This window comes from Moschus berezovskii, chromosome 16 (assembly GCF_049115385.1).
Source record: "Moschus berezovskii isolate FMDL1 chromosome 16, NW_MosBer_1.0, whole genome shotgun sequence".
Lineage (NCBI taxonomy): Eukaryota > Metazoa > Chordata > Mammalia > Artiodactyla > Moschidae > Moschus > Moschus berezovskii.
The window spans coordinates 15,217,710-15,231,286 of record NC_142475.1 but is presented as its reverse complement, the minus strand read 5'-3'; the positions used below and the strand labels follow the sequence as shown (position 1 = coordinate 15,231,286).

The 13,577-nt window shown below is 43.8% G+C and overlaps 1 protein-coding gene and 1 pseudogene across 8 annotated transcripts in view; both read right to left on the bottom strand.

Moving 5' to 3' along the window:
• The window catches only part of MTDH (metadherin), a 54,889-nt gene extending 46,097 nt beyond the window's left edge, over window positions 1-8,792 (bottom strand). For 4 of the 8 annotated variants that reach the window (XM_055431672.2, XM_055431673.2, XM_055431678.2 and 1 more), the window contains exon 1: window positions 8,031-8,792. In XM_055431672.2, coding sequence (XP_055287647.1) covers window positions 8,031-8,414 — 384 coding nt within the window. In that variant the 5' untranslated portion in view covers window positions 8,415-8,792. The remainder of the gene's footprint in view (window positions 1-8,030) is intronic. The other 4 variants (XM_055431674.2, XM_055431676.2, XM_055431677.2 and 1 more) reach the window with 1 other exon arrangement.
• Window positions 8,793-12,032: 3,240 nt separating this feature from the next.
• Window positions 12,033-12,570, bottom strand: LOC148775214 (small ribosomal subunit protein uS11 pseudogene; annotated as a pseudogene).
• Between the last annotated feature and the right edge of the window lie 1,007 nt (window positions 12,571-13,577).

The window sequence follows — 13,577 nt, the reverse complement described above, 5'->3', positions numbered from 1 at the left end:
GGCATCACCGACTCAATGGACATGAGTTTGAGCAAATTCCGGGAGATGGTGACGGACAGGGAAGCCTGGCCTGCTGCAGTCCACGGGGTCACAAAGAGTTGGACATAACTGAGAGACTGAACATTTGCCATGTGCCAATCACATGCATTACCTCATTTAGTGGACAAGACTTAGTCTTGGTAAGTTTCTTAGTTTTAGTTAGGAAGAGTGTTGATACATATTCAGGTAGTACAACTTCTTGTCATTTATTTAAAAACACAAACTGTGTGCTTCTGTCAAATGCTGTGCACTATCAACTACATAAGCTAAACATTACAGTACACAACCTCACTCAGTAATTTATCAACTTGCTTTTAAATTCAACCTCAATTTTAAACTCTTAAAAGCTAGGAGAATAATCGTATAAATATAGCCTAAAAATCAAATTTGCAAAAATCTTGCTATATATCCTGAGGTATTTCCTTTAGGATAAAGATCCTTGTACAGGCTTCCCAGGTGTTGCGGAAGTAAAGAATGTGCCTACCAATGCAGGAAATGTGGTTCTGTCCCTGGGTCAGGAAGGTCCCCTGGAAGAGAATGGCAACCCATTCCAGTATTCTTGCTTGGAGAAGCCCATGGACAGAGGAGCCTGGTGGGCTACAGTCCATGGGGTCACAAAGAGTTGAATATAGGAGCACACAAAGATCCTTGTACCTTCTGAATAGCTAGCCAAAACTAAACCCTCTTCAGGGATTTTAAAACATCTCTTTGTTGACTCTAAAACATCAAGGATGCTCAGGGCTACTTTTATAGATGATACTCAATACCAATCACATGGCCAAGTTATGCTACAGATAATTTTTGAAACACTAAATACAACATTGGTTTTTAAGGTTTTATATCAGATGGATAACGAGATAAGGATTACAGGTGATACAGTGGACACATATCCATGTAGTTCTTTCTCAGATGGATCTGAGAAAGTAGTTTCTGAGATGATCTGAGGGTAGTTTCTTTACAAACTACTAGCATAGTTGGAGAGAAAATAGAGCAAAAAACTAGTCATGAAATCTCTGGCAAGCCAGGGGTTAGGGCTCCGTGCTTTCACTGCTAAGGGCCTAGGTTCAATCCCTGGTTGGGGAACTAAGATCCCCCAAGTTGCATGGTGTGGCCAAAAAAAAAAACACAAACCAAACAAATACAAATTAACTACCAACCCCCCTCCACCCAAACAACAAAAAAACTGGTCAAGCAACACCAATTCCTCACATAGATCTCTTGATTTTGGTCGAGTAATACTAATTTTAAAATGCTTTCAAGACTTGCACAACCTTGAAAAGTAGCACATTACCCAATAATGCTGAAGTGCAACAAAAACAAGCGCTCAGAGAGGTTACTGCTGCTCTTGGTATCTGAGATGAACACAACTGTTAAAGGTCTTTTCTGTCAGAACTATTAAAGGTCTTCTCTGCAGCGCCTCTGGCAGAGAAAATGACAGGATGAAAAAGTCCTGTCATATGACCAAACAAATGAAGCCAAAACTCTGGAGCTGCTGTAAAGGTCATTACAATTTTCAGCAGAAACTTCTGATTTTTAAAAGTAAAATTTAAAAGCAATAAAGTTGTAACTCACTGAGAAAATTAGATTTGTTCCCTGAATGCAGTGTAATATCCTGGAACATCCTATCAAAACCAGAGAGGTATAATGGAAATAACAGTGAGTTCTTCAGCTAGAAATCAGGATATTGTTTTGCCTTTGAAATGCCTTTGCTCTGTGACCTTGAATAAGTCAATCTCTCTCAATCTCAAGATTCTTTTTTTGTAAAATCAGGGATATTTGTTTTACTATGACTCAAGATTTTTAAATTAAATGAGTATTCAAGGCTTAAAACATTAGCAACTTACAGGGAAAAAGAAAATCCTATAGATGACATGTAACTTTAGTAATACCTGAGATAATATGGCAAAACCACTATCTATGAATAAAAGACATAATCCTATTGAGTATCTTAAAAGACAAACTTATTTAGCTCAATAACAGATTAGACTATCCAGTTAAACAGTAAGATACCATTTTAGATCATTCAGCATTTAATTTAACAAATAGTCACCAAAGGCTCTAATATGCCAGTCACTGTTTGCCATCTGATAGCACGGCTTATAATCTAGAGGAGAGAAAATAACCCTGAGCAAAAGTAAATGGATAAGTTAATAAACAATTTACAAACTATAATAAAGGAAACACATACAAAAGACTGAGACAGAAAATAGAAGGGGATGCCTATTTCAAATAGGGTGATTAGGAAAGTATTTTCTAGGAGGGTGAGTTTCAAAGTTAGATCTAAAGGCTGATTAGAACAGTGGGTCAAGTTTGCAGCATTGGGTTGTGAAAGAGTGTGAAGTGCAAAGGATTACTGTAAGTGAAGGTAGCAAATGAGAGTAAGCTAATTCAAGTTTGCTTAGAAAGAAAAGCAGCTGCTGAGCCGTACAGGAAAAAAGTTTAGATTTTAAATGCAAAAACCACTAAAATGTTGGTTTTAGACAAGATGGCGATTTGCTTTTAAAGGGACTCGTTACTGGGGTGTTGAGAAATGACTGGAGGCAGTCGACAGAAGCCACTGCTGTACATGTGAGTTAAGGTGGAACAGAATGAGAGTAGCTGGACTAGATACACATTTCGGAGATAAAAATGATAGTACTTGCTGAAGGATCAGATGGGAGGTGAAGAGATGAAGATATAAGGAAAAGGGAAGAATCAAGAATCATTCTTAGATTTTTGGCCTGAAAAACTGAAGGAAAGGCAGAGTTTACAGAAATGGGGACAGCTGGGAGAAGGCAGGGAATTATGAGTGCTGTTCTGGAGATGTTAAAGTTTTTGAGATAAACATCAGGTTTCCTATTGAAGAAATCAAATATACATCTAGACATGAGATTCTGGAGGTAGGAGAAACAGTCCAGTCATTATTGTTGTTTTAGTCAGTCAGTCATGTCCAACTCTTTTGTGTCCCCATGGTTTGCAGCCCACCAGGCTCCTCTGTCCATGGGGTTTTCCAGGCAAGAACACTGGAGCAGGTTGCCATTTCCTTCTCCAGGGCAGCTTCCCGACCCAGTAACTGAACCTTCATCTCCTGCATGGGTAGCTGGATTCTTTACCAGTGAGTCACACCAGGGAAACCCATTAGTTCAGTTATAGATACAAACAGTTGATTGCCATTATTTGGAGATTCCATATCCACAAATTCGCCTACTAGCTAAAAGTTATTTCTAACCCCCAGATCAATACTTGTCATTCTTGGACATGCATGGAGTTATGAAAAAAATCTGAGTCATTCTACAAGCACATTCCCAAGCAATGCTATGTTTTAGCTCTCATAAAAAATATAAACATATAAAAGAGAGACTAACTCTAACTGGGGAGCTAGAGAAAAGCTTTACAGTAGAGGTAGCAACATAGCTGGGCCATTTAAGGATAGGTAGAAATTGGCAGAGGCACAGAAAACGGGCCTTTTAGAAGAAATCATATGAATAGAAGAAGGCAATATGAATAGAGAGACACTGACATCTAGCTAGTGGTAATGTCTTATGGGTAAGGTGCTGATGTGCTCAGCTGCGGTTGACTCTTTACGACCCCATGGACTGTAGCCTACCAGGTTCCTCTGTCCATGGAATTTTCCAGGCAAGAATACTGGAGTGGGTTGCCATTTCCTTCTCCACATATGGGTAGTAGTAAGAGATAATATCTAAGATGGAATTAGATCATGAAAAGGCTTGAGAGCCATGCCACTGAATTTTATTCAACAGGTGTTGAATTACTGAAAGGATGTGAACTCGAAAGTCACAAGATTAGAGTTGGGCTTCTTAGGTGGTGCTAGAGGTGAAGAATTCACCTGCCAGTGCAAGAGACATAAGTGATGCAGGTTCGATCCCTGGGTCAGAAAGAATCCCTGGAGAATTCCATGGACTGAGGAGTCTGGTGGGCTACAGTCCACAGGATCGCCAAGAGTCAGACATGACTGAGTGACTAACACTTTAAAAGATTTAACTGGCATGAGTGGGTTGAAAAGATCGGCAACAAAGGGACTGGAGGCAGGAAAACCAATTAGGATGCTGTTAGGATAGCCTAAGCAAAAGGTAATAAAGTCTGAAAGTAGGGCAGTGGCAGTGAAACTGGAAAAGAAGTAACTACTACAAAAAAGACACAGCTTACTATTAGAATGATTTACTGGCTGTAGAAAGATGGACCTTACAAAATCTAAAACAAACACATGATGAGGCAAACACAGCCATTTTTCACTGTAAAAATAAAAAGATGGCTCACATGGATGTTTTCTAGGCATAAAAAATAGAAGCAAGCTGCATAAATACTTCAGCAGGACATTTTACTATATTATACATTCAATAACTACTTACAAGTGCTAACCACTATGCAAGGTTATACAGTAGCAAACAAGACAAAACAGCTTATAGATATTAACAACTATACTATGGAAAATCTTTATGAAAATTGAATTTTCTTTGATGATGATCTTGGTTACCTGCTTCCAGTTGAAACACAAAGCAATAACTGCTAAAGACAGTTGAGATGTTTAGTTGCTAAGTCATGTCTGATTCTTTGGGACCCCATGGACTGTAGCCCACCATGCTTCTCTGTCTATGGTATTTCCCAGGCAAGAATACTGGAGTGGGTTGCCATTTACATCCATCTAAATCACTGTACAGGTTAAGTCAAGAAAAAAATATTTACTGAGTGTCTACTTAATACTCACAATGAACGAGGTGTCAAGAAAAACACATGTAAGAAAACAGTGATAAGCCCAGTGAAAAGTGTCACCCCCTTCACTTTTAACAGGGGAATGAACACAAAAACCTAGGGCAAGGTTCAGTTCAGTCGCTCAGTCGTGTCCGACTCTCCGCGACCCCATGAGGGGATAAAAAGCAAACCAATACAAGAATTTTAAAAAAAAGGTTATGAAGAGATTTTAAAAAGCTAAATGACATCTACTCTATACATAAAAACAGGCAACTGGAAACAAACTGAAAATTTGAGTTGCGAAATCTGGAATGATTTAAGAGAAAAAAAGGACAAAAATAAAAAATTCAGAATGTCCCTTTCAAAATAACTGTAGTTGACATCCCTGAATCCACTTGAATCAAAATTAAGTATACCCAAAATGTTTATCAGACTGATGTAGTAATAAAAGATGGATGATAAGATTAACATGACTGCACCTAGAAATCTCTCTTACACTTTGAATCTTAAGGCACTACTGCAGTCAATGATTTTCAAATAGGCAAGTTCAGTTCAGTTGCTCAAATAGGCAAGGGAGCTTGTTAAAAAAGCAGAGTCCCTGGAACCAGCTCCACAGACTCTGAATTTACATCTGTAGCTGGACTCACAAATCTACACGATTTAACAAGTATTCAAAGTAACTACTGCAAGTAGTCAGGGTGAACAGTCTGAGGAATGCAGTGTTTCACCTCAAGTAAGATCTTCAATTTATAAACAAGATAAGCTAATGGAAGCAAGGTTAAATGCCTCACTCAAGTTTAGAGTTCCAATTCCTGCCAGGACAACAGAGTTAAGTCTTCCACCCTCAAGCTTTGCTATTTCTTCAGCCTTTCCCAATATCCAGTTCCTCCCCACTTTCAAAGTCAAATTCCATGAAAGGTTTTTCCTGGCTACCTGGGCCCTCACTAAGGTTGCACTGTTAAGTTTCTAATATCTTCTTCCCACAACTGAAATAAGAAGTTCCTTAGGGAAAACTGAGCTTTTGCATCCCTTTCACTGTAAGACACAAGAGTATGGTGTTCCTTTTTTACTGCCTTCAGTTTGCAAGCAGTATCCTGCTTTTCCCCAAATAGAAACTCAGCAAAGTGCTGAAGCATAATACTAACCAACTAACTAAATGGAAGCTTGGATTTCTTAACCCTATAAAGCAGCGTTTTTCCGTGGGTCACCCTTCAAATCAAATGTGAAACTAATTTAGTCAGTCACAAATATCATTCAAGAAAAACAGAATAGTGTGTGTGGGGGTACTGTAAAATGTTTTCTCTAAGTTGTGGTCAAAACTTTTGAAAGCCACAGTCTTGTAAATGTTGATAAACTTCTTCAACAACACATCTTTACTGCTAGGTAGGCAAACACATTTGCTTACGCAATTAACACTCAACTACCCTGTCAGCCTTCCCATTCTCTATTCTCCAAAGCGAATACTGGATTTATTTATTCATTCCCCCCAGCACAAATACTAAGTTTGACGAGTATTCTTCACAGCACAAGTTCCATAGGAGCCTGTCTGTGTTCCTTCTTCAGATGGGACATCTAAGTACTGTGATGCACTTCGAATAGGCTCTTATTAGCACCTGTCTGTTGACCCAAGTCTGAAATTCGAGAAGTGCAAACAGGGCTTTGAAATTTTCACAACCTGTTTCATCCACACTGGTCCTAGGCTTAAGAATGAATGTGATTTTTTTCAAGATCACCTTCTTTCCTATCTTGGAGCCAGGTTTCCACCATAGCATTACTTCCTGGTAAACCTTGATACTCTCTACAAATTTAATTACTTGGCTTCCAAATCACTTCTATTTTCTCTTCTCCTAAACTAAGGCAGTAATCATACCAACAAAGTTGTATCTGTTTCTAGTTCTTGTAACATATCTTGCATCCTCTTAACCAGCAGGTCTAATCTAGACCTAATAATGCAGTAATTGTGACTTGTCACAGCTCTAATACACTGTCATCCTTTGTACTGTTACCAACCATACTCTCATGACTTTAGCTTGAATTCAAATGACTTCCTCCATAACTTTGCTAAATTCCTCCAAATCCCTCCCACTTTCTAAACCTCATTTACACTGTTCACACCTCTACAGCACCTGTCAGTCCACAAGATATTAGAATTATTTTTGAATCTGTCTCCTATATTAGTTTCCACGACTTTCACCTACATACCGCTCACTGTCCAGCAAAAATCAGAGGGCATTTCACATAGACCCTCATTGTGCTGAAAAGGTGAGGCGCTAAAACCAGTGGCTACAAAAATAGGTTAGGAGTTGTTTCCAATTTTGTACACACTCCGTACTCTGGTCATCTATACGCTATTTTTAAAGAAGTAAAATAAAACCATGAAAGTTCTAATGGGAGACCCATGGGGGACATGGCAATCAAGGCTGCAGAAATAAAAGGCGAAGGCACGACAAGACGGTCATGATGCTCTCTGCCTTTCCAGACGTGGTCCGGTAAATGGGCGCCTGATCCCTCTTCTCAGCCCGGCACCATTCTGCTCTGTCATCCTTTTTAACCTATTTCAAAACCTCCCACACCGCTCCGCTGAACTTGCCTTGGCGCCCTCTCAAGAGGGCCGTGTACCCCAAAGTACGTTAGATGAGACTCCCTCTTGCCGGGCTCCTGTTCCGGCCTCCAGGGGCCACATGCCCCAGAAGCAGAGTGGGCAACCATTTCCCTTCTAGAGCCCTAACTAAAATGGAAGCGCGTCCAAACCTGGGTACCTTTAATCCTCGAGTAAGCCTCGGAGTTTTTAGGTCACCGTTATCTCCTCCACTGCCTCCCACCTCGGCGGGACCTGAAGCACGCAGGCTCTTGGCTTCCAGGCGCAGTCTTGCCACAACTTCCCAACGCCACGCTAAGGTCCCGTCGGCCTCCGCACACACAGGCAGCCTAACCCAAGTAGGCCTCGGCGCGGGGGGTGCGGCGGCTTGGCATGTCACTCGGGCGGTCAAGGGTCCCCAAACTTGTCTCGACCTCCGGGCGGCTTTTATTTAAACGCACCTCCAAAACAGTCTAACTTCCTTCCTCCAAACCGATCTGCCCCACCGGGTCCTATACTTTCTGAGTTTCCACCATTCCCCAAGAAACGTGTCCACCGACCGCCGCCTCCGCCTGGGAGGCTGCATCCCGGCTCTCGACTCTGCTCCCTCGGTCCCCTTCGCCGGATTCCCGGCGGGGGCGGCTGGGGTTTGGCCTCCCGATCGCTCGACGGGGGTCGGGGGCTCCCCACCCCCCGCCCACCCCGCCGCTCCTCCCCTACTCACTTTGGGCTTCTCCGGCAGTTTCTTCCGGTTCTTCTTCTTCTGCTCCTCGCTCCTGAGATTCTTCAGCACGCCTTGGTCGTCAGCGGCCGGGGCCGGCGCGGCCGCCGCCGCCTCCTCCCGCTTGCGGGGCGGGCTCCGCCGCTTCTTGCGGGCGCCGGCGCAAGCCGCGGCCCAGCCGTAGCCGAGCAGGAAGAGCAGCAGCAGCCCGAGCGCGCCCGTGCCCACCAGGATCACCCAGCCCGGGTACCGCTTCGGCTCCAGCCCCAGGTCGAGGCCCAGCTCGGTGCGCAGGAAGCCCAGGCCGACCGAGAGCATTTCCTGCAGCCGGGCCGAGCCGTCCTCGGCCTGCTGGGCCAGCTCGTCCAGCCAGCTCCGTGGAGCCATCTTCCCCTCCCCGTCAGGGGGAGCGGGGGGACTCACAGGATGACGCCGGGCCGCTGAGACGCCGTGGAACAGTCGAGGGAAGCGAGGACGCGCCGGGGCCGGAGCGCCTCAGGCCGAGCGCATTGCGGCCGCCCCTCGCGCCCGAGCCGGGGATCGGCCGCTGCCGCTGCCAGGAGGACGGGGCGGGGGGTGCGCCCCCGGTTCCCCCCTCGTCAGAGCCTCGCTCCGCCGCCGCCAGAAGGAGGGGGACAGCGGGAGGGAGTGTCTCCAGTGGCGGCCGCTAAGCGGCGTCTCCGCGCCAGTGCCGGGCCCCCGCTGTCCTCCCGCGGCGGAACAATGGCGGCTGCGGCCGCGATCCACGCAGCGGGAGGCGACCGGGGCGGGGCGGGGCCGCGGGTCACGTGGGCCCCCGGTGGGCGGGGCGTTGTGTCACGTGGGCGCGGGTGGGGCGGGAGCCGTAGGAGCGAGCGCGCGGCTGAGGCGGTCTGCTGGGCCGTTTCTCGGCGTCTGCCGGAGGCGCGCCGAGCACTGGGGACCGGTGACTCTGGGCGGGAGCTTGGGAGGGGTTCACTGGGGGAAGCCTCTGCGGGGTGGCTGGTGGCCAGGAGCTAGGAGACGTGGCGCTTTGGATGGGTTCAGGGGAGGGGCTCTTGAGGAAGCCTGGGGGCTACGGCGGGCCGGGGCGGGGCGTGCAGGAGGCTGAAGACCTAGGATGTGAGGGTTGGACTGTGAAGAAAGCTGAGCGCCGAAGAACTGATGCTTTTGAACTGTGGTGCTGGAGAAGACTCTTGAGAGCCCTTGGACTGCAGGGAGATCCAACCAGTCCATTCTAGAGGAGATCAATCCTGGGTGTTCATGGAAGGACTGATGCTAAAGCTGAGACTCTAATACTTTGGCCACCTCTTGCGAAGAGTTGACTCACTGGAAAAGACTCTGATGCTGGGAGGGATTGGGGGCTGGAGGAGAAGGGGACGACAGAGGATGAGATGGCTGGATGGCATCACCGACTCTGTGGACATGAGTTTGAGTGAACTCCGGGAGTTGGTGACGGACAGGGAGGCCTGGCGTGCTGTGGTTCATGGGGTCGCGGAGAGTCGGACACGACTGAGCGACTGAACTGAACTGAGGAACCGGGTCACGGGGTTTAGGTCCGAGTCGCCCTAGTAGTCCGCTTTTCTGCGTTCTTTTTCTGGGAGCAGTGTTGGGGTGGAAGCGGCTTCTACTCATTGGATCTCGGGTCCAGCCAGACGGTTCCAGAGTTGGGCTCAGTTGCGTCCGAGGCTGGGCACTCTTCTTTCGGGGCCTAGGTTTCGTTTACAAATTAGGTTTGTCTCAGCTTACCCACGTTGCGTGTCTACAGTTTGCCTACCTGACCAAGGGCGCTTTCGCGTGGTTTTCGCTCCTTAGCTCTTGGCTTTCGTTCCTGTCATTCGCCAGAACTCACAAAAGTTGGAAGGCACGTGGACAGTATTATTTTCCTGTACTGTTTAATAAGTAATGTGAGGCATATAGGATTATGTTTTACATGTAGATGAAGCAGTTCCCTCGTTGCGTTCTATTTTAAGCTTTTGTGCAAGATCATAGAGAATTTCCAAAAATTCTTTTTTGTATTCTGCGTTGACCATATCTGGGTAATATTAGGAAGAAGTGAATTTTCAGATCTTAAAAATGCAAAGATGATATTCACGGCTGCCTTAGGGTTTTGAAGTTATATTTCCTTCTGAGAAAACTTGATGTGTTATCGTTAAATGATAATTACCATTTTTAGCAAGTGTCTTAAGTGAACTAAATACAGGCTTTCTCAAAGAATAGAAAGGGGAGTAATATTAATAAGTACCAAATGCCAAAAATGTATTTAGGAGTATTTTGACCTACTTTGCAACTGTGTTGTAATGCATATTGTGATTAATGAGTGAAAGGGAGTTTGGTAAATAATAAACTGTTACTCTAGCCAAGCTTTATATCGACTTATAATTAAAGACTGTAATTAAAGACTGTAAATTACAAGGCCAAAAACTTGGAAGATGTCATTGGAACTACTTTATCTCTAAAAGGTTCCAAATTCCATTTATATTTACGAAAGTAGGTTTACAATTTTACATTTATGTTTTGGTTCCAGAGACATGAGGGATATCTTTCCTAAGAAGCCCATTCTAGGTGAACACATGAGGGCTTATGAATTAAGCTATTACACAATAATAGTAGCTGGATATCCCTGTTCTTTGGCAGTCTGGCAAATACTGTTTATGTAAAATCCTATCACCTTTTTGTTTCATGTGACTCTCCTTTGACCTTAAAAAGAAAATGTTTACTATATTTGGTAATACAGATCATTTTTCACGTATAGCTTTGTATCATCTTTTAAAGTATTTTAATTTAAGAACAAAAGTGGATTCATACACTAATTACAGTTTTGCATTTAATGACAAATGCAAAGTGACATTTTAGTGATATATTTAATGACATCAGTATTCGTGTCACTTGATAGAACCCAGCTGATAAAACTCACCAGGAACATACCAGTAGCCCCACAGTGTTAGGTTTATTAACTTGCTGCAGAATGAAATTCAGGTAAAATTTAAATGAAGCAGTGGTTTGAAAGAGTCAAAGCAAAGCAAGTGGTGTCTAAAAGATAATATCAAGCCTGGCCTGGAATATCCTAATTCCTTGAAAATGGTAAGGTTGAAATGTTAGATGTTGTTGCTGAAACCTCTTTTCTTGAAGCACCTGGGTTGGAAGTGAAGACTGCTAATTGGAAGTGAAAATGACGCATACAATGGAATACCACTCAGAAATAAATACATGAAGCTCCTAGGTGAATCTCAACATAAATATGCCGAGTGAAAGAAGCCAGTCAAAAAAGAGTACGTAATGTATGATTTCATTTATATAAAACTAGAAAATGATCTATAGTGACAGCAAATCAGTGTGATTTGGGGAGGCGAGTGAGAGCAAGGAGTGGTGGGAGGGAGTGATTACAAAGTGGCACCAGGAAACTTTTGGGAGTGATGGATATGTTATCTTTATTATTCTAATTTTATGGGCCTGTGGGTTTTATGGGTTTTTATATGTCAGAACTCAGCAAATGTGTACTTTAGATATTGTATTTTATGTCAAATATACCTCAATAAAACAGTTTACAGTTTTTTGAAAAGTGACCCACGTGGAAGGAACAGCTGCATACAGGAGTGGCATGCTCCATGTTCACTGATAGTATTTTTAACAAAGTTTTTACCAATCTATAATTTTAAGGTTTCTCAGCGGTATATACTTGATGTTAATTTTTTAAAACAGGTTTGCACAATAAATACTCACTTATTCTATGATCTGGCTCTACTATATAGTTTATTTAACATAGTTTATTGTTGGATAAGTTATTTACAAGTTTTTTTGTTGCTGTTCTTGTTTTTTGCCATTAAATGCAATTCTGTCATGGATATGCTTGTAACTCAATAGCTTTGTGAATACCCATAAAAACTTCGTGAGGCTAGAATCCTGGCACTGTCATTGCCTGAGCCATAGCCCACAGCATGTAACACTTTTAGTTTGAAAGTTTTTTTATTTTTGTTTTTACATCAAGGCAATTTATTAACAAAACAACAATTTCAGGAGTCCTGTTCACAGATGGTGACCATGGAGACCCCTTTTCCTGCGGGTGCTGTTGGAGGGGATGGGGGTAACATTCTCAATCCACCCAATCTTTATCCCTGAGTGGGCAAGGGCTCTGAGCGCTGACTGGGCTCCTGGTCCAGGAATCTTGGTCCTATTTCCTCCTGTGGCCCAGAGTTTGATGTGGAGGGCAGTGATGCCAAGCTCCTTGCATCTGTGGGCTACATCCTAGGCAGCCAACATGGCAGCATATGGAGAGGACTCATCTCTGTCAGCCTTCACTTTCATCCAGCCAGTTACATGGCAGATGGTTTCCTTGCCTGAAAGATTGGTGACATGGACAAAAATGTTGATGAAGGATGCAAAGGTGTGACACACACCAAATACATTTTCTTCTTTAGCCATCCGAGGGCCAAGGCTGATGACCTGTTCTTCCTTCTTTTCTTTCCCCCTGCAAGTTGCCATTTCTGCACATCTTCTCCAGACTCTTATCACTGGAAAGAGCTTAGTGTGGAAGTTTTAAGAGACCTGAAGAAGTTCTACCTAAAGCCTCTCATGTCATAGAAAAGAGAAGGATGCTTCAGAGGGCGAAGGGTTGTACCACAGAGTCAGCGTGGCTGAGTTCGTAGTAGAACCCTGTCTTAACTGTTCTTGATCCCTTGGTTTCTCCTCTTTTTTCCAAATACTCTGTGATTAATTCTTGGGATTAGTTTGTGTTTGTTTGCTCAGACTGTCAAAACTAAATTCCATAAACTAGGTAGCTTAGACAACTAAGATTTCTCACAGTTCTGGAGACTGGAAGTCCAAGATCAGGGGACTGGTTTTCTTTCTGGCTTCCAGATGGCCACTTCCTTGCTGTGTCCTCACATGGTGGAGAGAGAGCCAGTGAACTCTGATGTCTTTTCTTATAAAGATACTAATACTGTCAGATTAGGGGCCCCACCCTTATGACTTCATTTAACCTTAATTGCTTCCCTAAAGACCTTATTTCCAAGTAACTATGTTGGGGTTAGGGCTCCAACATGTGAATTTGGAGTGGGGACAAGCTTTCACATTTCAGTAAAACTTCCCAGGTCCCACATTTGGTAAAGAATCCACTTGCCAATGCAGGAGATGCCAGAGACTCAGGTTTGATCCCTGGGTCCAGAAGATCCCCTGGAGGAGCAAATGGCAACCCACTCCAGTATTCTAGGCTGGAAAATTCCATAGACAGAGAAACCTGGCGGGCTACAGCCCATGAGGTCACAAGGAGTTGGACACATACATTATGTGTAGGTTACAAATGAATATATAGTATTTTTATCTCAAATTAGGTTATGGGTACAAGAGTGCTCCTTATCTCTACTTTTTGTATACCTGAGATACTTTGTAATCAAATTTAACTGACAAAAATGACAAAAGCTATAGTTTGCATAGACGCTAGGCAAAATAATGGAGGCTCCTGTGGCTATACCGTTGTGGGGTTACTGTAATCTTACGGTAGGGAATGGTATACTGGACCATGTCTATGGGTATCCCTTTAGGCCTTTTAACCCCTTTTGCTCTGATTTCATG